Source organism: Ochlerotatus camptorhynchus, unplaced genomic scaffold (assembly GCF_037179485.1).
Source record: "Ochlerotatus camptorhynchus isolate MF236.1 unplaced genomic scaffold, CSIRO-AGI_Acam_v1.1 ptg000070l, whole genome shotgun sequence".
NCBI lineage: Eukaryota > Metazoa > Arthropoda > Insecta > Diptera > Culicidae > Ochlerotatus > Ochlerotatus camptorhynchus.
Genome location: NW_027040560.1, coordinates 6956 through 33257, shown reverse-complemented (window position 1 = coordinate 33257; position 26302 = coordinate 6956). Strand labels below are relative to the sequence as shown.

The window sequence follows — 26302 nt, the reverse complement described above, 5'->3', positions numbered from 1 at the left end:
GTTCACAACGGCTTTCGAGTGAATTCTTCGTGATGAGTGTTCTATTGTTCTGCGGCTACATTGGATGTGGCGTTGTTTTCGTTGTCACCGAAAGCAGCCCCAATAAGGTTTCCGATGAATCCAATAACTTGAGCTCCGGTTGGGCCGTTTCCAGGACGTTTGTTCGGTCTAGCCGGTCTGACCGGTCGCTGTGGCTTCGGTGCTACCGATATACTGGAGCTACTGCCACCTCCCTTACAGCCGTACATTCCGTTGAGCTTGTTTATGTCCCCCTTGGAGAACCCATTCCGCTGACCCATCTTGTTGCCACCGGATTTCTGTGAAGTGAATAGTGAACAGTGTAACATACACACAAATTGAGGTTATAGTACAACATTGACACAACGCCAGGGGCTACCCAAAACTCTTATTTGCAATCAATACCAAATGAAATTTATTCTACTACATGAAACTTAAAAAACACAATGTAAATGTTGAGGTAGTTGATGTGTCCGTTTGATCTTCCTGTACCAGGGTGTCTAATACTGTCTGCCACCAAAGAGAGTGTCCCCGATGTTACTTGCAGTTGTACATGAGATTGATCTTGCGCAGGTCAAACTTGCTAAAACCGTCCCGCTGTCCCATCACACCGGAGAAGGATTTCTGTAGAGACAAGAGAGAGTAACACCAAAACCGTAAACATTCACACATACACGCGCTTTTATAGTTAAGTACACACGAACACAAACGAAACCACTTCATAACCTCCAAACCAAACAAACAAAACCCCCTTCCTGCTTACCTTCGCCACAATAGTAGGCTGCCCGTTGGACGAGAACGCCTTTTCCGAGTAGTGCATCACGCTTCCGTAGTCGTACTGCACCCCAAATCCGTCCGTAGTGCCGGTCTTGGCCTTGGAGAAGTTGTTTTCCGTTCCCCGCTGGATGTTCTGCGACTGGATGCGCACCCAATCGTCCCGCTCGGATCGGTTCTGTTCGTGCAGGAAGCCGAGTGCGTGCATCAGCTCGTGGACGATCGTACCGACCTTGGTGGTGCAACCGGGCATCTGCAGGTTGACTTCCTGTTTGCCGCCGATTCGTCCCACGCTGGACCAACATCCGGTGCTGCTGCTCTCAATCGAAATGTAATCCCGCTCGCCCATGTGCGCAACGAATTTGATGCAGGTGTTCTTGTGATATTCATTGATGGCGGCCTCGATCATCTGCATCTCGTTGGCCCCTGTTGGAAGGAGAAGAATGGGGAAGGACGCGCATATTTTAGAACAACAGTCCTTATCGAAAGTTTTCAGGCGACATACTTGTGCAAAAGTCCATGGACTTGACCCAAGGGCTCACTGGGGGTGATTACCTAGTCTTTTAAGAGGTAATGCATATATTGTGTCACACTTTTAGGAGGAGAGAGGGTTATGATTTTGTGACAAGCAATGCATTAGGTAAAGGAAAAATGTGACGAAAGGGGGGAGGAGTGGCTTTAATTTTTCCTCAATTTAGCGTGACATAATAAATGGATCGCCCCTAAGTTGAACGCCAAACTTGGTCGTTCGCCCTTCATGCCTTCTCTAGTCGACGTCAAAGGATTTTGTGGTTAAAGTCATGCAAACTAGACCTATGCTATAGATCGTCTGCTGTTGAATGTCTTCCCCTTGCATCAGTGTCTTGGAGTTGTCCCAAGGGTTCTATTGCATTAATTCACAGGTTTTCTACAGTTCACCTTCAAGTCCTGGGAGCTAACCCACAATACCTCTAGAATTAATCCAGGAGACCTATGGCCTCAAGTTCGTTGAATTGTCGTAAAAGTCCTGTGAACATGACCCACAAGCAAAGAATCAAAAATATCTCAAAATAATGATTTAATCTTCTTCCCTTTTGTCATGAAAAACTGATTTTGAAATATAGCTCGCTCGGACCTGTAGAAGGAAACGACCAAATTGACAAGCTGTTTCACGAAGTAACGCCGAAGATGATACCCGTGTGTTAATGGGAATTTTTTGTAGTTGGTTGGAAATGCTATCTAACATGAAGCTTTATACCCCGGACAGACTATGACTTATATCATGTAATATAGCTGTCTTGCAATGAACACTCATACATCTAGTTTTCACTAGAAATCCAATGTATAAGTGCTCATTTCAAGACAGCCTATATTACATGATATAATCCATAGTCTGTCCAGGGTATTAGTGTTATAATTCACACCGTTTATTAGCTAGAGAATGGTCTTAGAAGAGGGTGGGTAGATAGTTCCGATAGAGTACGACAGTATGAAAATTGAATAGAAGTTGGAAATGAGCGAAGGTCCATTAATGCGACAGTGCAAGTCCAACGCACACTTCTTTGCCTAATACCCCGTTCACATTACAGCGTATATCACGTGATAATATACGCTGTCTTGCAATGAGCACTCATACATCTAGTTTTCACTGGAAATCCTATGTATGAGTGCTCATTACAAGACAGCTTATATTACGTGATATAGGCTGTAATGTGAACGGGGTATAATCCGGAACTATCTACCTACCCTCTTCTAAGACCATTATCACACTAAAGCTTGACGTTAGATAGCATTTCCAACCAACTCTGGAGATAGCAAACATCGCGTATGAAGTAACATAAAAACACTTTGAATGGGAACTTTTAGTTATGTCTTTTCTCGATTCCGATCAAGCTATATCCTCAGTTTAAGTTTAAGTTTCATGTCGGTTTGTCGGAGGTAGTAGCAAGCAAGCGTTTTGTCTTTATCGCTGGTTGCTTTATGTGTTTGGATTCATTGCCCACAAGTCTTCTGAACTAGACCTACTAAAAAGAGGTACGTAACGGTATGTTATCTGCTGTACGGAAAAACCAGTAACGCTGGTAGATCACCTTTTCGTGGTGCGTTATTGGTATAAGATCTACCACAGGACCCTAGTCCTAACAACTTGAACAGGATTTTTCAATAATCACTTTAAAAAAAACACATACAGGGGTATTCAACTCTGCACACCTTAATCTGTGTCAAGAGTTTTGGCAGTGCCGAAAGCTGTGCCAACCGTTGTGCCGATCATTCCGAAGTAGGCCGAAGTGTATCAATCAAGGTGTCAATATCCCATGAGTTTGGCAACCCTGAAGTTAGACTTTTGTGATTGTGTTTACATTTTCCAGTTATCTAATTCATGATCATGGCAAATATTAAGCTTCATTCTCATTAGAATGAGAGCGGATTGGGCAGTAGAAGAGAAACTGCAAGCAATACAACCTTTCGGGAAACGGAAAGGTGGACGAAATTTTCACCAGCTGCCAGTAGAATGATCCCCGACAAAATCAAACCCAGACCTCGAACGGACGGAAGTTACTCCCACCCAAGCCTGTCGTATCGTAGATTATAATGTCACACACGTTCAAGCCTATCAAGTTCACGATCCTTTGGCGATGTGATACTTTCCACTAGGTACCACAAATCAAAACCAATGGCCAACCACCAGTGAAAGCCATCAAATGTCCACCCACTTCATATCTATCATACCTCGCAAATGGTGCACGATCCAGATAAACTTCGCATCTGCAGTTCAACTATACCCTGTGGTTGTTGTTGTTCATCTGCACTCCCATGGGATCTTGCTGAACAGCAATTTATTAAGCGTCGTCATGCGTCATGCACTTTCCAGATTGAGCAAGGCCTTATAATTGATTGATTGGTAGGCCACCCCTCGCACCGGATCCTTTTGAGACGAACTAGTGCATCAGAAGAGATCGGTGATGATGGGGTGTACTCACGGAATAAAATGTAATTTCTGATTGCATTGATCTGTTCCTATCAATCCTATTCTGTCCTAGACAGATCTGATGGAATATTTGGGGTTAATACGTATCGACATCACCCAACTGGGACTTGTTTGGACATCCCTATAAAGTCCTGTGGATTTCCGTATCGAAGTCGATACCAATAGAGATCTCCAAGCGCAATCTCACGAACACTAAAATCCAACATCCATACATAAAAATAAAGAAGAAGAAGAAACAAAAAGGTATCGCGATATCACAACTACTTAAAAAGGTAGCGCGCGGTCTCACGCACACTTTTGTGCATCTGGAGAACTCTATTGAAACCAATGACTGACAAGGATACCTAAGGAAAAACGTAGAAGAAAACGATACAATTTTCACGCCGGAAGACCCTTGGCAAGACCGGGATTCCAACTTGGCCGAAATACAAAACCCATCACCCACAGGCCCTATGATGTGGTTTTTTTTTAACAACCTTGTAAAACAAAACGAAAATCCTCCGTAAGGGAGCATCCATAAATGACGTAGCATATTTTTTATCAATTTTAGACCCCTCCTCCCCCCCTCGTAGCGTATTTGGCTATATCCAATACATGGCCGGTCACAAGTTCTGAAACCCCCACCTCCCCCCTCAAATGCTACGTCATTTATGCATGTTCCCTAACTGGCACAATATTGTCGTCGTTCAGAGGCATTTGACCAACCGTTGCTGGAGGACATCCATTTTGACCATCTCGACTGTCGTATCGACCCTCTCGACCGATCATGGTGTGGAAGAACTCTGTCGGTTGGAAAGCTATTCTGGACGACACCTCAAGCCGCTGGGATTTTCGCGACGAATCGAATGAGATAAACACTTAGTTTCATGGTGCAGACAGGTTCAGGCAAAACTCAAGCATTTTTCTGGAATCCGAACCCAATGTGAACCCCAATGGAGTAAACAAAGAAGTCAGTGATTTCGTTTTATATTATGTCGATTGTATCCCACTTATCAACGTTTGTCCTAAAGAGCCGAATAGCTGTGCCATGCTGTGTTTCGGCACAGTGTGCAGAGTTGATTACCCCTTGCATACACTGAAACAAATCGACATGTACCGTTTATTGGATCCATCTTATAACATAGCAATGTCAGGAGATTTATTCATTATATGTGATGATTGATAGATTCCAATGGATTATCACTTAAAAACTATGACTGCGATATGGAATGATTTCTATCGTAATTTCACATACTTAGTACTTGATAATACTTTGCTTCGAACGTGGTTAGCGATAGGTAAGATGTATATGAATATTGTCTGATATATTTCATGGCGAAAAACTGTTGATATGTCATGGGTGGGAACAGGCATCTAGAAACTAATGGAAAATCATATAAGTTTGCACTATGAGCAAATCGAGTAAAATGTACCTGTTTTCATGATGAATATTGCTCACTAAAAGATATATCATATAAGATAATCATGTATATTTTATTGGAGTTGCTTTTAACGATTTTTGACGTTTGTTGATATGTCGCGTGTAAACAGTGAACTACAACAGAAACTATTGGACTGTCATTTAACTTTGCAGTATAGGAAAACATGTATATCTCATTGGAATAGCTTCCAATCATTAAATAGTCATATAGATTTGCCTTTTAAGAAATCCAACAGCAAACATTTGTTTTGGTATGTTTTTCTGGGATGAACATCGCTTCCAATAAAATACATCTTACATAATTGTTCTTTATAAATTATTGAAACAATTTTCAACTATGTTATCGTACACTCATTAGAATGATTAGTCGAACTAAATATTGCTTACAACAATGATACTGTAATAAATAATCATTGTTTGTTATTGTTTCATAAGATAAGGGGTTCCGGAAAAGAATGTTTTGAGATTGAAAAAAAAAATGATTCTACTGCAATATTTATTTGCTAAGATTCTAATTGTAAGCCTTCTACACGGCTAATTCAGATTCCAGCACTAGTACTCGAACTTCATGAACCAGTTCCATGAACTCATATAATGTAGTCGTTGTTTTATTGCACACAGGAGCATTAATAATGATTTGAATACACGACACCACTGAAACGGAGTATATATTGGTCAGTGCTATTTTTCTTCACTCTAGCAAAACGAGCATAACGTTGCTCTATATTCCATGTTGGGAGAGCTGTTATTACTTCATGCTAATTGAACGAGTTCAATATTGAAGTCAGCCGTGGCCCAATGGAATCGAGCGCAGACAAGAAAAGCATCACAGCTCAACAGTTCTGGATCGAATCCCTAATCAGCTACAATAAAAAAAACACAACTGTGAAAGCTCCCACTGCCTGGTGTTTATTTTTCGATTTATTTTTAGAAATCGATTAAATATATGTGTCAAAAGAATAAGTAAATTTCATGTGATTTTCACATAAACTTTACTTCGATTGATTTATGACACATATATTATATTGTGGTGAAAAGTAAAGCTTATGCTTATGGGTTTCAAATCCATTTCAGTTAATTATTATAATTTGACCGATTTTCATTTATCATATGGCGATCATATAAAAGTTTTCAAATTATCAGCATTGTCAATGTATCAGATATTCATATAGAATTTACCTGACACATTTTCAATCATATCATTTTCAATGGATTATCTTATAGCGCAAAATTATTAGACTTCCACATAACAGGAATATGTCAAATTGGTTCAGTGTATAGTCCTTGTTAAGGACTGAACACAATGTTAGCAGCATAGCGGCATAGCGGTAAGCGCAAATTTTCCATTAGAGATTTAAACGTTCGGTTGTATTGGTACGATATGTGAGAGCGTGTTAGTGAAATAAAGGAAAATACATAACAAATCGCTGTCAAACTCATTTTGACAGATCTAATTTCATTCAATTTTTAGTTTAGCCAGAGGAAAATAATAAACAACACCCGCTAGGGTGCATGCGTTAAACGTCACTAATCTCTTTACACTGAAATCCGTTTGACAACCCTAATAAAAATTGTATGGTTAATTTGCTTAACGACGTGTTCTGGGTATCATCCAAACCATTTGTGGAATAGTTCAATGGTTTGGGTTATTGTTCGTTTATGGTTATTTTTTATTAGGGAACCCACAATAAACGCGTTGCGGCATTGTACTAAAACGCGTTCTTTTTCACATTTTGGAAAAACGTGGTGCGGTTGAGCGGCAGCCTGTTTTCAGTTGTATTTTTTTTTTTGCGATTTCAGGGAGAGTTGCCTAAATTACATCACCTGGAAAATACACTGAAGCTTCACATTACTAGGCCATTACCTCTGATTGCTGGTTCATGATTGACAAATCCTGACACAGGATGGAATTTTACTTCTTTGTTCAGTGGAATAGTCCGTTTTACGAAATGACAGGAGCTGGTTTGCCTGACAGATTTTGATGGTATTGATATTGATTCTCACCGGTCGTTAGGTCTGTACCATTTCTGCATTAGCATAATTGTGTGGCATGTACAGTCATACCATAGAGGTAACTCTAAGACCACTGGGTCCCGAAGAAAATCATTATTATTTTTGGCTCACTCAGTACCAGAACAACGGTCCCAAGCAGTCCCAAGCTATTTCACTCACCCCTGCATGTTCTGCATGAATCCACACACCCCTGATGTTATCTGTCAAACTTTCATAGCGAATCAAAACAAACATAGTGTAGTAATAGAATTTCAACTAGAATAGGGTACGTTAATCTTTTGCTTGGGACCAATAGGCTACTAAAGTGGTGAGCCAATTTAAAATCGTTAGTTTCGTATTGATTGTTGGTCATACTCTATGCCCAGGGGAAGTCGCGAAATTTTCCAACCCGAAAAATGCCTAGATCGGACCGGGAATCAACCACAGTTGCGCTTTTACCGACTGAGCTAAGGGAGGCCTTTGTGTAGTCTGTGAAAACAACTGAGGAGGGACCACCAGGGCACCCAATTGAAGCGATTTGGATGGGGAGAGTGAAAATATCAACTCGCTGTTGCTAACATTTCGTGGATAAAGGGCGGGATCTTCTTCCTATTCATTGGGGCTCGTTTTCCGACCAATTGACTGATCAAGTTGTTAGAAGGAGATTCTTAACTGTCCCAAAGAGATGAGTAGGCGAATTGCCGATCAATCCATCCATTCGTTTTTGGCCCTTCATACAGCGATTTGCCGAAATCGAAATTGTTATCCATTAACCTCGAGCCCGCCACGAGTAATTGGTACCCAATACTAACCTAGAACTACTGCTGTTTAAAATGTAAATTCAAGCATTACTGATTTTTGGCTCCACAAAGTGTCACACACGACTGAGCCTAGTAAATAAACGAACTAGTTAAAAAAAAAAGTTCAATAGTGAGGAGAGCCCACAGCTATCCGATTAGTTTCCGTGCTACAATGAGTGTAGACCACTATCACCATCATCATCACTATCATCTGTTAATAACTAATGATGGAAAGCAGTTAATGCGTAATTTCCGACAGATGTCACCACAAACATCAGTAGTGACATCTGATAGCCAATAAGCGCTGAAACCATTTCCATCGTCACTTGTGCAGTGAAAATTGTCACCTAGGGTGAGGCGACTCCGATGTCAATTATACAAGGTCTGGCCCAACCTCGGGCCCAACCGGCTTATTGGTATTAGTGAAATGTGGAAATCTTTAGTGGTGTTTGTATTTCATCGCAATGTTTATCTTTTTACACGTAACAGCTGTTTTCTGTGACGACACGTCTGCCATTCGCAGTATGGAATGTTGTGCTGCCGTGACATCGTCATTCGCTTGTTCAGCAATGTTTACAACATTTTTGCTTCTAGCACCAGCAAGCTGCCTATTGTTCCTTGTATGATTGACATAAAGGGCGAACACGAAATTATTGCGACACATTCAACAGGGCATAACTTTTTTACCATTGGGTAAAAATCAACCAAATTTTGCACAATTTCTCATTGATGTGTATTGTGTACATGCTGTCAAACTCTAAGTCGTGTTTTTCGATTCAACGAAAATGGAGGTGAACCAACGCGAGTTGAGAGAACAAATTCTTTCCAAACACCTGGAATTTCCTGACCTGTCGCACCGGCAGTTGGGGAAAATGTTGAACATTCACCATTCAACCGTCTCCAGAGTGTTGAAGCGGTTCCAGGAGCGGTTGACGTTGGACCACGGCAAAAGAGCTGGAAGAAAACCGGGACCGGAGAACAAAAAGACGGAGGGAAAGGTGAAGCGGATGATTAAAGCAAATCCCAACGTCTCAAGCCGTGATTTGGCTAAAAAGATCGGCATGTCGCAGAGCTACGTCCAGAATGCAAAGAAGAGAGCTGGACTACATACATACAAGGTACAGAACTTCCCAAACCGCGATGAGCGGCAACAATCGACGGCTAAAACTCGGGCACGGAAGCTCTACGAGAAGATGCTGACAAAATATGGCTGGCTGTGTGATGGACGACAAAACGTATATAAAAGCCGATTTTAAGCAAATTCCGGGGTTGGAGTTTTTCACCGGCAAGAGCAAGTTCGATGTGGACGACAAATTTAAGAAGAAGAAAATGTCGAAGTTCGCCTCCAAATATCTCATTCGGCAGGCCATCTGCTCTTGGACTGAGGAGTGAGCCTTTCGTGACAAAGGGCACAGTAAATGGCGAGATCTACAAATCTGAGTGCCTCGAGAAGCGCCTTTTGCCGTTCTTGCAGCAGCACGACGAAGCTCCGCTATTTTGGCCAGATTTGGCATCATGCCACTATTCTAAAAGTGTCCTGGAGTGGTATGGGGCCAATTCTGTCCATTTTGTTCCAAAGGACATGAATCCGCCAAACTGTCCGGAGCTGCGCCCGGTGGAGCAGTACTGGGCAATAATGAAGCGGGAACTTCGGAAGAGCAAGAAGACAGTCAAAGACGAGAAGGACATGTTAAGAAAATGGAAAAAAAAAACTGAGAAACTGGTACCGGATGACACTGTAAAGACTTTGATGGAGGGCATCAAGCGAAAATGCGTTCAATTTTACACTCAAGGCTCCATCGATTAACTTTTCTTTTGATTTTTGAAGTAAATATATGTATAAAACTACCCTAAAATTTTGGTTTGATTCTAAACATTATAAGAAAATTGGCATGACATTTTCGGTGTCACAATAATTTCGTGTTCGCCCTTTAGAGGCGACTCTCCGTGCAAATCAAATGGAGAATCACTTCACCCGAGGTGACAATTGTCACTACACCAGCACTTCACTGTCACCTCACCTCACACGCCGCGCAGAATAGGACTAAGCTGCTTTGATCTGAGACTTCCCTTACCTCAGGTAAGAGCTTTAAAACAAGACTAGGAGCAATTTATCAGATTGGAAATGTTTTGATTTCCTACAGAATTTTGCCAATGCAAAAATGACAATTCAATTAAAAACTGTTGAGGACATGCGTGAAGCTCTAGTTGGAACGTAACAACCAAATAAGAAGAAGAATACATCTCTGAACAACGAATCCCAAACAACAATAGAAAATCGGTTTATATGCACATAAAAATTCTAAATAGAGCTGGAATTAGGGCGTAACAGCTTTTGTAAACAATGATTTCTAGAAACTCAAGGCGCGCCCAAGCAAATCAATATCACCATTAGGTAGGGGAAGTATTGCCCTACCCGTTGGTTATGTTGGTTTGCGTGGGAACGCCTTGAATTCTTATAAATCTTCTACAGAAGTCATTGTGTGCTGTTAGGTCCTAATTCCAGCTCTATCTAGAATTATTCTCTAAAATGCGTTAAGACTAGTAAAAATCTGGACGGCTATAGTTTGATAAACGAACAGTTAAGTTCCCATTTTAACATTTGATCCATACAAAATTCAACACTCACGGAAGTTTCCATTGATCTCGAAAGGCACTACACCGCCGGGCCAGCGCGAACTCTTGTCCGCCAATCCATTCCGGCCGGCCGGCCTATTGATCAGCATATCACCGCCGACGTACGAACCCAGCTCCTCTGGATTCACTCCATCCTTGTCCGGATCGTAACTGTTGACCAACTTTCCAACTTCCTCATTCGGTTCACCGTAAATCTCCAGCCCCAGATGGGACAGATCGATTTCACCGTCATCACCGTCCACCGCGTTCTCATCCCGTAGGATCACATTCGATTCCACCGCCAGCACCAGCCACGTGGCCACTAGCACCAACAATGCGTTTCGCGACATCACTATTTTCACTTTGCTACTTTTACTCAACGTATTTAGTAACAGTATTGACTGAACTTGATCGTCACTGAGCGAACACCAGGTGGGAACTGATTACTAACTCAGCAACCCGGCTACCTATTTATATGGAAGTGAAAATGAAATGAATTCACTTTTCCATTTCTCCCTATTAATTTAATATACTGAAAAAGAAAAACAAGACAACAACGCAAGCGTAGGTTCTTTTTCCCTTCAACTTGTTGTCACCCACCCAAGTCGTTACGATCGTCGTTCAAGAACGCAGTTCCAAGAACCGCCCGCTTTGGGCCTACTAAGGATCGCCGCCGTTCTTGTTCTAAAGAGTGCAAGCAACAACAAAAAATACTACGATGTGTTCTTTTCATTGACCGATAAGGCGCGACTACGCCGTCGGTTTCCAGCAGTTCACGATGAAATGTTACCACAAATTGGGGAAATACAATTCAAAATCCAAAGCTTACCGCGGTGATCCACAGTGACAAACAGAGACATGGTGTAAACCGTCCCGATTTTGTCGTGTCCAACATTCTAATAAAGAAAAAAACCTAAATCAAGAGCCACATGTGAAAAGGGCATACAAGCTTTTTGTAAACAAACCTTTGTAGGCCCTTTTCTCGCCAACCGAGGGTCGCCCACGCAAACCAGCAATATCATCGGGAAGGGGAAAGTGTCCCCTACCCGGTGAGATTGAAGGTTTGCGTTGGTGTCATATGGGTGGCGAGAAAAGGGCATAAGAAGGTTTGTTTACTAAAAGCTTGTATGCCCTTTTCACATGTTGTTCTGGAAATCAAAGAAAGGTTTGGTTCTACAATTTCGGGAAGTGCTTAAACTTGAACCTCGGCGACGGCGCTGTTAACCGGTTGTAAAACGGTAGTAATGAAAGCTGCTCGAAATTTTCGCACATCCTTATCAGTAATAGCTTTATGATTGATTGTTAACCTCGTACTCGCGGTTCGCACAGAAGGAGGTCGAATCTGGTTGTTGTACTACTACTGGTACTACTAACTGATAACCTTTCTTTTTCCTCTTGCAGGTGAGTGACTGTTGAAGGTGCTTCGGATCAGCTGCTCAGTAGAGGGTAAGTACCAACAGTTTAGGGAAATTTGAAACACGAAAAAATTGGTTGCTCCAGATTCTGCCTTAGCCTAAATTTGTACGAACGGGTTTCTTATCTCCTTGACGACGATGCGGGGGTTTCGTTCTTAATTATGCACGGGGTAGTAAAACTCCAATTAGTAATAGTCTGTTCTTTCTTTTTTTATGAATTCACGCTTCAGTGAAGCCTTGGCTTAGTTCTAAATTTTTAACCCGTAAAAGCGGAAGGATTAATACAAATTGATATTGTTTTACAACCGCCATTTCCGGGGGAACAATACAAAGTCACAAATCTACTTAAAAGCAAATAAACATTTAACAAGAGGAAAGTTCCCAAAAGCAGGTGATAGTGAATTATTACTGTTTGCTGTCAGCCCAGTTCCTTAGCGAGTGAACTTTCAGCCAGCGTCCGTCGTCGTGCGCGGTATTGTCCCATATGAATACGTTTGCCATTATTATCAACAGAGGGCAGGGCTAAGTAATTGAATTAATTAGCACTGATTGGGTTGGGGTGGTGGTGATTTGTGACGAACGATTCCTTTGACTTCTTGAATGGTGCGCTGTTCGAGAAACTGGTTTACAACTCATCATAGTCATCAATCGGTGGTGGTTGTTGCTTGTTTTACATTGTTCAAGTTTTGTTCTTCGCATTTTATTCTTCTAGGCTTTTACACTCTGTAGCGAGCGTTTTGCTGACTCTCAACTTAATGTTCTAGATGCACTTTCACAGTTATTAATGGAGAGCATTGTGTGGCAAGCACAATGATACTCTCTCTGTCCAAGGTAGTCGAGAAAATTTTCAACCCGAAAGAACTCCTCGACCGGACCGGGAATCGAACCCGCCGCCTCCTGCGCTTGGTGATGCCGTGCCTTCGCTGAGTAGGCTATCTGAGGCCCTTCATTTCTACAAGCTACAAATGACTCCAGAATGATGATTTAATATATTCCGACGATTTCCTCAAATTATTCCCAATTCTTGGGAGAAGTTCGGAAGCCACACACGGTCAATGAGATCAATCCAAATTTGAGTTCAGTTTATTCATAAATCGCAAAAAATGCAGGAACTCAGCGATGTGAGAAAAGTAAAGATTGGATTCTCTTAGTGTATTGGTACTACCATAGAGGTAACTCTAAGACTAAAAGGTCCCGAAGAAACGTGCTCAAGTTTTTGGCTCAGCTCTGGTACTCTCTTCGATCCCAAGCTAATCGATTCACCCCTCGATACATAGGAAAATCCACTAACCCTCATTTTATCTGTCAAACTTTCATAGTGAATCAAATCAAACATTGTGTAGTACTAGAATTTCGACTAGAATGGGGTACCGTTAACCGTTTGCTTGGGACCAATAGGCTAGTCAAGTAGTGAGCCAATTTAAAATCATTAGTTTCGTATTGATTGTTGGTACTATTCCTAGACTGAGTCAAATTTTGGTAAATTTCCTCATTTTCCGGCGTATTTTTTTAAGTTTTCCACAGGAAAACGTGAGCAGGGCCCAACAAAGTCACTTTAAATCGAAAATCGTCAAGCGACGACGAAGGTGTCAACCATCACTTTCAATTGAAAGTCATTCTGTCTTCACTTCGAGCAGATCCTCTTCAACATCAACAGAACCGCTTTGGATCAGTTTTCATGCTGTTTGTTTTGGCTTGATTCGTGTTCATTTCGTCTTTCATTGTCAAACGAACTTGCTTTCGCATTGAAGCGAAGCTGAACAGCTGATCCGAATTCGCGCAGTTTTTCTGACTTTTGTTGATTGTTCACTCGGGTCATTTAAGCGCATGCGCACACTAATAGAATTCCACACGTTATTATTGACAAATTTTCATGTTAAATTCCACATGATTTTCATGTGATCACACATAAACAGAATCCACCCAGAAGCACACATGAAATTTATGAGTCAAATGAATAGTATGTGTGTGACACATAGATATCATTTGTTGATAGCATTGCAAAAATTCATATGTGGGACACATAAAAACAATCTTTGAAATTTTATCAGTGATTGATCTGTGCACGTAGATGCCAAATTCATCATCATAGGGTGGTTTGTTTACCCATCAATATGGGTATTTTGGGAATCGGGATGACGTCTAAAGATTGAAAATCGATATGCGACGCCATTTTAAAATACAAGATGGCGGCTTGCAGTTTTAAAAAGGAGGGAAATACCAACAATCAATACGAAACTAACGATTTTAAATTGGCTCACTACTTGACTAGCCTATTGGTCCCAAGCAAATCGATTAACGTACCCCATTCAAGTCGAAATGCTAGAACTACACTATGTTTGTTTTGATTCGCTATGAAAGTTTGACAGATAAAATGAGGGGTTATTGGATTTTCCTATGTTTCGAAGGGTGAATCGATTAGCTTGGGACCGAAGAGAGTACCAGAGCTGAGTCAAATGGTTGAGCACGTTTCTTCGGGACCTTCTAGTCTTAGAGTTACCTCTATGGAAATACTGTCAAATACCCACCAATGTGGGTATTTTTTAATCGGGGTGATGTTTGAAGGCCGGAAATTGATATCCGACGACATTTTGAAATCCAATATGGTAGCTTCCCGTAGAAGAAAAATGGGAAATAGTTATGCCGATCCATCAATATGGGTATTTTTGGAATCGGGGTGACGTCTAGAGATTGGAAATAGATATTAGACGCCATTTTGAAATCTAAGAAGTTCAAGTTGATAAGAATACTGTCAAATACCCAACAAAATATGTAAAAAAAATTAATCGGGATGACATCTAAAGGCACAAAAACAATATCCGACGCCATTTTAAAATTCCTGAAATTTTTAAAATGTGTGAAATTCTATCAAATACTCATACTCATACTCCTTTTTTAGAATCAGGGTAATGTGTAGAAGCCGGAAATCGATATCCGATGCCATTGTGCAATCCAAGACGGCGGCTTCCGATTTGATGAAAAGTTTCAATTTTCAGAACGGGGATGACACGTAGATGCCGATAATTGATGTCAGACATCATATTTAAATCCAAGATGGTGACTTCTGCATTCAGAAAAAGTTGAAAATAGTGTCAAAGACCAATCAATGTGGGTATTTTCGAAATCCCAGTGGCGTATAGAGGCCAGAAACCGATGTTTGACGCCATTTTAAAATCTAAAATCACCATATCGTGCTTTTGTCGCTGCCATGAGTTGGTCACTCTACACGCTTATTTTGCGCCAACTTTTATCTCACACTCAAAAAATTCCACACGTCATCATCATGTGTCTCACACTTAATTGTGCGCTTATTGTGAAACACATCCATTTCATATGTGAATATTATGCTATGAACCATGCCTGAACACTATGGATTTTAATTGTGACACATTTGGATTATATGTGCCTCATATGGTGATATCAATAGCTTTGCACATCATAGTTCAATATTCTACTTTACCCACTCTAAAAATGAATCGACAAATATATAAACAAAACTTCCAGAGGTCAGAGCTTTCTCACATATCTTTTTAATGAGTCTGATTTGGGATTCGGTCATAGACTGTTGAGGTGTGCTGCTGCCGGAGTCTTCGTTCGATCTCACTGTGCCATGGTTGTTCTCATATATGAGGCGGCTTGATAGGATAAAGTCACAACTCATGTTTTCGATGTTTACGTTTCTGAGCAAGCAATTCACATCGTATTGAAATGCAAAACACTTTAAATCCATCTGTTTTGAACAGTAGCGTGATTCAATGTGCAATACACTTAAATAGATAGTGAAAGATTTTCAACATTTCAAAGTTTGAAACACTAGAAATTATCGTGTATAACACATTGAACCAAGGTGAAATACACTTAAAGTAAATGTGATTGTACATTTAAAAAATCAAGTGCTTAAACACTTCGATCAAACGTGTGGAATTTTTTGAGTGCAGTGTGCCGGCAGTGCCAACAGTTTCATCAGACTGAATGTTTGTATAACGGTATGTTTGGCAACTCGGTTAATTTGACAGTTCACATGTTTTATTTTGAAGAAACAAAACAACAAGCAGTTGAATCCTATCCCAGGTCCTAACTGTCGTGACTCTCGGTTCGTTGCTCTCAAATTCTCTCGGAAAAGGTCTACACTGAACCTAATAAGCAACGGCCTGGGCCACCGAATCGAAGCTTCGAGCGAGAACGTTCTCCGGGGAGGCACTTCCAATTTCCGATAGGACAATAACTTCTACTGGATTGGAGTATGATGTGGACTCGGATGAACCACAGGTGACGGTGGCAAGTATACGAAGCGAGCGTGCATCATCAGAGGAAATTGGTCCAGATGCTCGTCAGATTCTGATTAGCGCTTGCGGGAGGAGTTACTCCCGAAAGCCATCGACTCAGTCACAGATGCGTCGCCAGCGTTCTAGTGGGAGTTGCAACCGGAATCAGAGAGAGGTATGATGTCTCTGGCGAAAAGCAGAGAACACCTTTAAAAGCTGGGCCGCTGTCGATGATAGGAGAAGCAAACGCCGGTGAAGATTCTACCTCCGAAGATGATCCGACTGATCATCGATGTCAGTTACGATGAGGAACGAATCATGAAACTGAATGTCGGTTCGAAGATCAACGAAGTGGTGAAGCGTTACGGAATCAAACATGGTAAACGAACACTGATAAAACTACTACAGCCTACCTTCTGTGTCTCGGATTTCATAATCAATTCGTAACTCATAGAGTTCTAAAAGCTGCGTTCGGACTTTTTTCTCCGCCAAGCCTATAAATATTTTATTTCCAGCGCTGGGTTACCATGGTCGTGTCCGGGAGCTAAACCTATCCTTTAACCAACTCACCGATGTCAACTTTCAGGAGCTCACCTTCAAAGCCCAAAAACTGACCAATCAACATCTTACAATTCCACTTAACCTCGTTCGGCTGTGATTTCAGCTCCGTCACGAATCTCCACTCCCCAAATCGATCTACCAACATTTGTTTATTTGTATATTGAAAAATCCAACTGATAATTATTGTCGAAATGAATAGGGATCATGCAAATTTTCCTATAAGCGCTCTCTAGTTCTCCCAATGGACTTCCCCAAATTTTCCAGACCTTGCAGTGGACTTCCTCCAGATCTTCATTTGGTGTATTTTTAAATTTTCCTCTGGATTTCCTCCATAGCTTCCTGAGAACTTTCTCCAGATACAGTGGTGACCCGATTTTGTCAGCCCCCGATTTTGTCTACCCCCGATTTTGTCAGCTTTTTGACCCGATTTTGTCAGCCTATATGATTCAATTAGTTTTGGTTGAGGTGGACTGTTTTGTACAGTCGTATTCGTATTTTATTGATTGTCTAGCTCAATAATAACATTTTTCGAGAATTAAATGTGCAGTGGTGGCAAAATCAAAGCAGGGGAAGGGGGGTTGAGGGGCTAGTTGAAAATTATGTACGTTATGCATGTGTTTTTTTTTCTTTTTTTTTATAGTAAGGTTTAGGAAAGCTTCAAGAAGCCTAGCCTGTAGTGAAGTTGGCACGGTGTGGTATCCACTAGTTGCCTAGTACAGCTCCACTAAAACCCATTCCTTACTCTCTCCTCTGCCTGGATCCCCCGGGACCACTGTAAAGCGACTACTTCGAGGGGTGGCCGTGCTCATGCACTTGTTGTACTCTCAGCGCTAGCTGGCGTTGCTAGATTGCTGCTCTTCTCTCCATTTAGGCTGCAGCTCCGACATAATCTGCGTGACAGCCCTGCTGACGGCATTCCAAGTGTCCTCCTCTCGACACATTTCAACGACGACATTCTCCACGTTAAGGACGGGCATCTCCGTTCGCACTGCCTCGAACCTTGGACAGTCGAAGACCACATGCTCCGGCGTTTCATCGACGTTGCCACACTCCAGACAGAGGGGTGGCGCTGCGTGTCCGAACCGATGCAGGTATTCCCTGAAGCAGCCGTGGCCAGACAGGAACTGCGTTAGGTGGAAATTGACTTCTCCGTGTTTTCTGTTCACCCAGGTCGAAAGATTCGGTATTAGTCTTTGTGTCCATCTACCGTTCTCCGTCGTGTTCCACTCCTGTCGCCACTTAGCCAATGACTCCACTCTCACAACTTTCCGTACTCTTCCGGCTTCTCTCCGCCTGTAGCACTCGCTGTCCTCCGCCAGGGTGATGCCGATTGGGATCATACCGGCGATAACGCATACTGCTTTCGACGAGATGGTTCTGTACGCACTCACGACTCGCATGGCCATGAGCCGGAACGTACTGCTCAGTTTCCTTTGGTTCTGCTTCGTTTCCAGCGCTGGAACCCAGGCTGGACCTCCATATCTCAGTATCGATGATGACACGCTGGCCAGAAGACGCCTCTTGCTACTGCTGGGACCAGCGTTGTTTGGCATGATTCTAGCTATCGCGTTGATGGCCTTCGAAGCCTTCTCACAGGCATATTCGACGTGGCTGTTGAAGTTTAGCCGGTCATCGATGATCACTCCCAGGTATTTTAACACACGCTTTGAGACTATGGTGTGCTCCCCGACGGTGATTTCTGCCCGCTGTACCGCTTTACAGTTACTGACCAATAACACTTCCGTTTTGTGGTGGGCTATCTGCAGCTTCGCTCCTTGCATCCAGTTACCAATCATGTCGATTACCTAGGTTGACAACACTTCCACCTCTTCCAGCGTCTCGCCTGTTACCGTCAAGACGACGTCGTCCGCAAAGCCAACGATCTCAACTCCTTTGGGCAGTTTCAGCGTTACCACGCCTTTGTACATCCCATTCCAGAGCGTTGGACCAAGGATGGAGCCTCCCGCTGTGATCCTAATCGATCTCAGTCCCATGTCTGTCTCGTAGACCAGAAACCGGTTCTGGAAATAACTCCTCAGGATCCTGCACAGGTAGTCAGGGACCCTCATTCTATGCAGTGCTTCGGCGATGGCCTCCCAGCTGGCGCTGTTGAACGCATTCTTGACGTCGATCGTTATCATGGCGCAATATCGATTCTAGCAACGCCAGCTTCTGTTTAGACGCCTTCTCAGCTCTCTCGACCACTGTCCGAATTGCATCCACCGTCGATCTTCCTTTCCGGAATCCGAACTGCCTCTCCGACAATCCGTGCTCACTCTCCGTGTATTTCGTCAGCCTGTTTAGGATGATCCTCTCCAAGAGTTTTCCGAGTGTATCCAGCAGGCATATAGGCCTGTACGATGCTGGATCCCCCGGCGGTTTTCCTGGTTTCGGCAGCAACACTAGCTTCTGTATCTTCCACCTGTCAGGGAAGTGACCCTCGTTCAGGCATTTCTGCAGCACCATCCTGAACATGTCCGGGGATGACTGGATCGCCGCTTTCAACGCTACTTTGGGGATTCCATCTGGACCGGGAGCTTTCTTCACCTTCAATTCTTTCGCCACTGCTACGAGTTCCTCATTGGTGACTTCGACGTTATCTCCCTCTCCTTCTCCGTACGGTGTAGGTGGCCAGGTTGTTGGGTCGTGCTTTGGGAAAAGTCCTTCCACGATGACTTTCAGCTTCTCTGGGCACATTTCAGCGGGCATCGTTGGACCTCTGATCTTCGCCATCACGACTCGGTATGCGTCGCCCCAGGGGTTGGCATCAGCGTCTCGACACAGTTCGACTTGCTCTGCTTAATCTCTCGTTTAAGTGCGGCCCTGGCCGCTCGAAACACTTCTCTTCGTTCCTCTCTGTCTGCTTCCGTTCTTGCTCTCTGAACACGTCTTCTGGCTCTGAGACAACTAGCGCGGAGAGTGCTAAGTGCCTCGTTCCACCAGTAGACTGGACGCCGTCTGTTATTTGGCTCCAGTTTCCTCGGCATGGTCGTGTCACATGCTCTCACTAACGTTTCTGTCAGCTCGTCCGCATTTAGATCTGCGGGACTCCTGTCCACACGAACAGATCCTTGTCGAAAGCCTTCGTCTTCCACTTTCGGTCACAAGTTCTAGTAGAGCCTATGGCAGAAAATGCAGAGCAAAAGAGAATAGTGCGACAGTGGAGAGCAGAACCATTTATTTTGTGAACAATTCCTCGAATTTCGTGGCTCGAAATGTTGATAGCGTAGTTTGGGACGATTGAAATGAAGATGAAATGGTCAATAAATTATTTATTATTTAACCATATTCAAAAACTTTATGAAAAAAAAAAATTGTGTGTGTGTGTGTGTGTGTGTGTGTATATGTGTGTGTGTGTGTGTGTGTGTGTGTGTGTGTGTGTGTGTGTGTGTGTGTGTGTCAAAATCTCTACAAATTTCATTCAGAGAATTTCAATATGGTGTCCGGTGTCTATGGGACATATGCAAGTCTTTATTATGCACTATGTATTATTATTGTTGTCCTTACTGAAAATGCTTAACAACATATGCATTGAGTGGCCATTCAATTCTTACCTAAGTTCATTTAGACACCCCCCCCCCCCCTCCACACCTTCAATGTAAGAATGTCTTTCCTTATATGACACTTACGAAAAGTTTGAAATTCCAGCTCCCCCCGCCCCCCTAAATGGGCTCGTATATATTGAATGATTCCTAAAACATAAATCTTGCATTATCAAACAGCATTTAAAGATATTATGTTAAAAAAATTAAGCGAAAAAAAATGTCCCGATTTTGTCAGGGGGCATTACTGTATTCCTGTAGAGCTCTTTCAGATTTTCCTGCGGACTTACTCCATATGTCCTGATGACCGAGGGGGGTTGCTCTATCTACGATGCAGGAAAGATTTTTTTATGTGGTTAGCGCGCACGCTGAGTTGATAGAAAGAAGATTGATGACGATTCTGAAGATTTCCTGCAAAAAGATGATGCAAGTAGATGCGAGAAATGAAAGACGATTTTTCGTAAATTGATTCGATAGTGTGAGCTACAGCTCACGAGCAGCGAACAGCTAGAATTGAGATTTAGATGTGACGCCCTTCTCGCTGGTGACTTCCTCCAGAAGTTCTGTAGAACTCTTTAGGATTCAAACGAAGTCCACATAACTTTTATGGGAAGTGAATGGAACTACTGGAAGGACTGCTACGGACATCCACAGACAGTTCATAAGCTTTTTTTTAGGAAATCCACAGGACTGTACAAGAAGTTCACAGGATTTCTATGAGAAGCCCACAGATCTTCTACGGAAAGTTCAAAGGATTTCTAAAGGAAGTACAAAGAACTTCTTCGAGAAATCCCCAGAGCTGGGAAGACTAGAGGAAGAGTTTCAAGTCCTTGCTTCAGAGGCCCTATGAGCTTTCTTCAGAATTCCTTTGAATTTCCTGTAGAAGCACTTGCAGTTGAATAACCGTGGGGTTCTCATAGAAGTCCTATGAACTTCTCCTAAAGTCTAATAGAGATTGCTGACGTTTATCGTACGCACACTATGTCACGTAAAATGTTTACATCGGGAAAAAAAACTTCATAGCGGAAAATTTTCCCGATGAAAACAAATAACTGACACAATCATACTTTAGCAATCTATATTGTCTTTTTTTCTAGAACGAATACGACTCTTTGGGCAGTCAAAATGACTTTTACAAGAAATCTATAGAGCTTCTTCGGATGGTTTTTCTTCTTCTTTGATTTGTTTTCCGTCGATCTTGTTTTCCGTACTGAGTACCAATGCTACCGACGTCAGGGAGGCAGCTCCCACACCTGGACCCTACCTATCGACCCATCAACTCATGGACCGAAGATCAACGGCTTTACTTCCCTTCCGAAGGAGGGCGTGATCAGAGATTTTATGCCTCAGAAAATGCCGGCGGCGCCGACTGGGATTAAACCCACTCATCTTCTCCGGATTGCCCACAGAATTATTACTTGCTTTAGCATTGCTATGGTCATCCTTCAGAAGTCCTATAAACTGTCTTCAAAAGTCTTAGAACTCCGCCTAGAAGCTTCAAGAGAATTCCAAGATGAGTTCCAAAACAACTTGGAAGAGCATTACAAGAAAATCCTGAAGAGAATGTGATGGATATTTTGGTTCTATAATTCTGACCTTGAGTAAGATTTCACGACCATTCCAAAGTGAATGCCAGAGCACGAAATGTGTGTGACCAAAGTAAACAAATAGTCTAGTTCCAAGTTCAAGTTGAACATCAGATTCTCAAAAAAAAAAAAAATCTACCTTCATTGTATTGAATCAGCTCATCTAAGCAACCACCGTCTTCGGAAACACTCAACTGATTCAACTGGTCCCGAAAAGTGCTTCAAAAACTTCCCAATCCCTCGAAATGTGGTCCCTTGCCACCAGAAACCGTCCAGCGGGATTCCTTCGTTCGATTCCTTCCCGCCGCTTCCAGCACACCATCCCGAAACACCTGGAACAGATCGCCCAGGAAAAGGATCCGAAGTTTTCCAAAATGATCCAGTACTTCTTCCACAAGGCCTGCGTCAAACTGGAACCTCGGTTGATCGAATACCTGAAGAAGTACCCCCGGCTGAGCGAGGACAACCGCAAGAAGCGCATCCAGACCATCATCCAGCTGGTGGAAGGGGCGGCCAGTACGATCGAGGTCCGTTTTCCGGTCATGCGCGATAATGGGCAGTACGAGATATTGACCGGATATCGATCGCATCACTGCGTCCACCGGTTGCCGGTCAAGGGTGGCATCCGGTACTCGATGGATGTGACGCGGGACGAGGTGAAGGCCCTGTCGGCGCTGATGACTTTCAAGTGCGCCTGCGTCCATGTGCCGTTCGGTGGTGCGAAGGGAGGCATCAAGTTGGATCCGAAGAGCTACAGCAGCAAGGAGTTGCAGGGCATCACAAGACGGTATACGACGGAGTTGGCCAAGAAGAACTTCATCGGACCGGGGATTGATGTTCCGGCGCCGGATATGGGAACGAGCGACAGGGAAATGTCCTGGATGGCGGATCAGTACAGCAAGACCTTTGGACACAAGGATATCAATGCGCTGGCTACGGTGACGGGGAAACCGCTGCACCAGGGTGGCATCCGAGGACGAACGGAAGCGACCGGGAGGGGAGTGTTCATTGCGACGAACTGTTTCGTGAGGGATAAGGATTGGATGAATGCGATTGATTTGAAGCCCGGAATGGAGGGGAAGACGGTGATCATCCAAGGCTACGGAAACGTTGGAATGTACGCAGGGCATTTCTTCAAGCAAGCTGGATGTAAGGTGATTGGAATCAAGGAAAAGGACGTTTCGTTGCTGAACAAAGACGGTATCGATGTGGGTGAGCTTGCAAACTATCAACGATTGAACAATACCGTCAAGGGATTCCCTGGGGCGAAGGAAACGAAAGAAGATTTGCTGCTGCATCCCTGTGATATTCTGATCCCGGCAGCGATTGAAAAGTCGATCAATTCGGACAATGCGGGTAAGATACAAGCAAAAATCATAGCCGAAGGAGCAAACGGTCCGACCACCCCGGCAGCGGATAAGATTCTTCAGAGTCGCAAAATTCTCGTCATTCCGGACTTGTACTGCAACGCCGGAGGCGTCACGGCTTCCTACTTTGAATACCTGAAGAACATCAATCACATTTCATTCGGGAAACTGTCATTCCGGCAGGAATCCCAGAATCTGAAGGAAGTGCTCAAATCGGTTCAGGAATCGCTCAAGGAAGCCGGAGTATGCGTCAACCTTAAACCGACGGAAGCGCTGAAACACTATCTGGACAGTGCGAGCGAGGCGGACGTCGTGGCTTCCGGATTGAAGTTCGTACTGGAAACGGCTGGCCACGGTATTATGACCATTGCCAATCAGCACAAGTTGTGCTTGGATTTGCGAACTGCGGCCTACATCTGGTCGGTGGAGAAGATTTTCAAAGCTTACGAAGGAGCCGGTTTAGCTATGTGATTGCAGTTGAATAATTCTAATAATATTAACAAATAATGGCTTTCTTTCATCTCTAAATATAATAATTGTCTAACAAAACCACGTAACTACTAAATCTTACCTTGTGTATTCACTGTAACATTTTCGCAGCAAAAGCTAATTCCACAATACATACTCACACTTGATTACAAATCCATACTCATGTCATCCACACTGGTGTCACTCACCGGCGACGCATTCGAATCGTACTCATCAAACTTGAGCTTTAACCGGGGAGGAACTCCATCCGCACCGGGTGTTCCCCCTGTTTTCGTACCATCTTCACCCATTTCGTCGTCTCTCGTATCATCTCCATCATCTTCCTCCTCCACCTTGCCTTCCAGCTCGACTTCATCGCCTTCCCCATAGAACGGCAGGGGAGCCTCCTCAGCCAGGTCTTCAATTACGTACTTGAGAATCGTCGTCGTAAAGACGTCATCCCTCCTCAGCGATAAACTCTTGTGGAACGACTCGACCGCCTCGTCCAGACAGCCCATCAACGCCTGGACGAATCCGATCGCCGTGTAGGTGGAAGCACTCAAAGGTTTCAGGAATAGTGCTCTCCGATGGAACTCTAACGCTTCTTCGTACTTCTTATTCTTCCTACAGCAGTGACCCAGATTGTTTAGCAAAGGTTCCCATCGTATGGAAATCGGTTCCCGATTTGCCTTGGCCATACTCTGAACCATATCCAGCGTGGTTCGGAACACTTCCTCCGCACTTTCATACAGCTCATACTCGAACTTGATCACCCCCAGCTCGTGCAGCACGTAGACATCCAACGGAGCTATGGACATCGCTTGGTAGAAGAACTTTTCTGCCATTTCCAGATTCTTGGTTAGGCCGCACTCCACTCCGATGTAGAGCAGTGGTAGATGGCAGCCTCGCATCAGCTGCGTCGCCTTGAAGTACGCGGCCATCGCTTGGTCGTGTTCGTTCTCCTTGGCAAACGAATGGCCATACGCAAGCCATGCCGGTCCGTACAGCCGATCCAGCGTGGTTGCCTTGGAGAGGTACCGTCGCGCGGGGTCACTCTTTCCGATCAGATCGTAATAGCACCCGACGGCGTACCAGGATATCGCATCGTCCGGATAGAAGTCCACCAGCTTGTGGGCCACGTAGAATAGCTTGTTGAAGTCCTTGAGCTCCATCAGGCAACCGATCTGGACGGTGAGGCTGCGCTTGTGGTACGGGTCGCGTTTGAGGATCCTGGAATGGGGAAGGATAACATGTAAAGGGTGTCCACGATGAAATTGCCACACTATGAAATTGCTCTAACTTTTTAACCGTTGGGTAGAATTTAATGAAAATTTGGGTGGATTTAGTTCATAGTGCATTATTTACATCCTGCAAGTTTTAAAGTCCTGTGATCAAAACTCGCGGAAATGGAGTCGAAAGAACAGCTCGTGCGTGATAAAATCTTGCGCATTCATCACGAGAACAAGGATCTCTCGCATCGTTCCATCGCTAAAACGTTGGGAATCGCGAATTCCCCGGTGTCGCGAGTGATTAAGCGGTTCGAGGAACGGTTGACCACCGATCGGAAGCCCAGAAGTGAAGGAAAAAGTATTCCGTACAACACCAAAAATCACAACCGCGTAGTTGGGGCCTTCAACCGAAATCCGAACGCCTCCGTTAGGGATGTGGCTAAGAAGCTGCACCTAAGCCGAAGTTTTGTCCAGAAGGCCAAAACTAACGCTGGGCTTCGAACGTTCAAGGTACAAAAGGCCCCTAATCGCGACGAGAAGCAGAACAAGTCTGCCAAAACCCGTGCCAGGAAGTTGTACCTCAACATGCTGACGAAAGTTGAATGCTGCATCATGGACGACGAAACATATGTGAAGGCCGACTTCAAACAGATCCCCGGCAACCTGTTTTTCACGGCCAAGGATAAGTTCAGCGTTCCGGAGCATGTCCGCACTCAGAAGATGTCCAAATTTGCGAAGAAATTCCTGGTTTGGCAAGCCATCTGCACGTGCGGGAAGCGGAGTGCACCTTTCGTGACCCAGGACACGATGAACGGACAGGTGTACATAAAAGAGTGCCTCCAGAAGCGGCTGCTTCCTCTCCTGAAGGCCCACAACGTCCCACCAATCTTCTGGCCGGATTTGGCCTCATGCCACTACTCCAAGGACGTGCTGAAGTGGTATGCGGACAATAAGGTCAATTTCGTGCCGAAAATGTTCAACCCTCCCAACACTCCGGAGCTCCGCCCCATCGAGAAGTACTGGGCGATTATGAAGCAGCACCTTCTTAAACGACCTAAGGTAGTGAAGACAGTCGAGGAACTGAAGAAAGTATGGGTTTACATGCAAAAAACGGTTGATTCACAGGTTGTGCAGAATCTTATGGCCGGGGTTAAGGCCAAGGTGCGGGCATTTGCGTATGGACTGTAAATAAAATACGAGTAAAATGGTAAAATGAAGTTTAATAGTTATTTCTCAATCCCTGAAAATTTGATGGCAATCGGATGAAAACTCGAATTTTGC

At 43.7% G+C, this 26302-nt stretch overlaps 3 protein-coding genes across 4 annotated transcripts; 1 reads left to right on the top strand and 2 right to left on the bottom strand.

The window, feature by feature from the left end:
• On the bottom strand, positions 1-10947 carry LOC135697481 (zinc metalloproteinase nas-4). Of its 2 annotated transcripts, none has more exons than XM_065217229.1 (3): positions 10602-10947; positions 782-1218; positions 1-317 (listed from the first exon to the last, which is right to left on the bottom strand). In XM_065217229.1, exons 1-3 carry the CDS (start codon positions 10936-10938, stop codon positions 42-44), a joined length of 1050 nt encoding a protein of 349 aa, XP_065073301.1. In that variant the 5' UTR covers positions 10939-10947; the 3' UTR covers positions 1-41. The 2 variants fall into 2 exon arrangements, with proteins under 2 accessions (XP_065073301.1, XP_065073302.1); XM_065217230.1 differs by lacking the exon at positions 1-317 and adding an exon at positions 456-642.
• An 11300-nt stretch (positions 10948-22247) lies between these two features.
• On the top strand, positions 22248-23866 carry bb8 (big bubble 8). Its single transcript, XM_065216866.1, has one exon. It carries the CDS (start codon positions 22332-22334, stop codon positions 23793-23795), a length of 1464 nt encoding a protein of 487 aa, XP_065072938.1. The 5' UTR covers positions 22248-22331; the 3' UTR covers positions 23796-23866.
• Positions 23867-23915: 49 nt separating this feature from the next.
• On the bottom strand, positions 23916-25022 carry Cdc16 (cell division cycle protein 16; the record flags this gene model as incomplete). The annotated part of the gene is made up of 1 exon (XM_065216943.1): positions 23916-25022. A coding segment is annotated over one exon (1063 nt), but the record flags the coding sequence as incomplete, so codon positions are not given.
• Positions 25023-26302: the final 1280 nt, after the last annotated feature.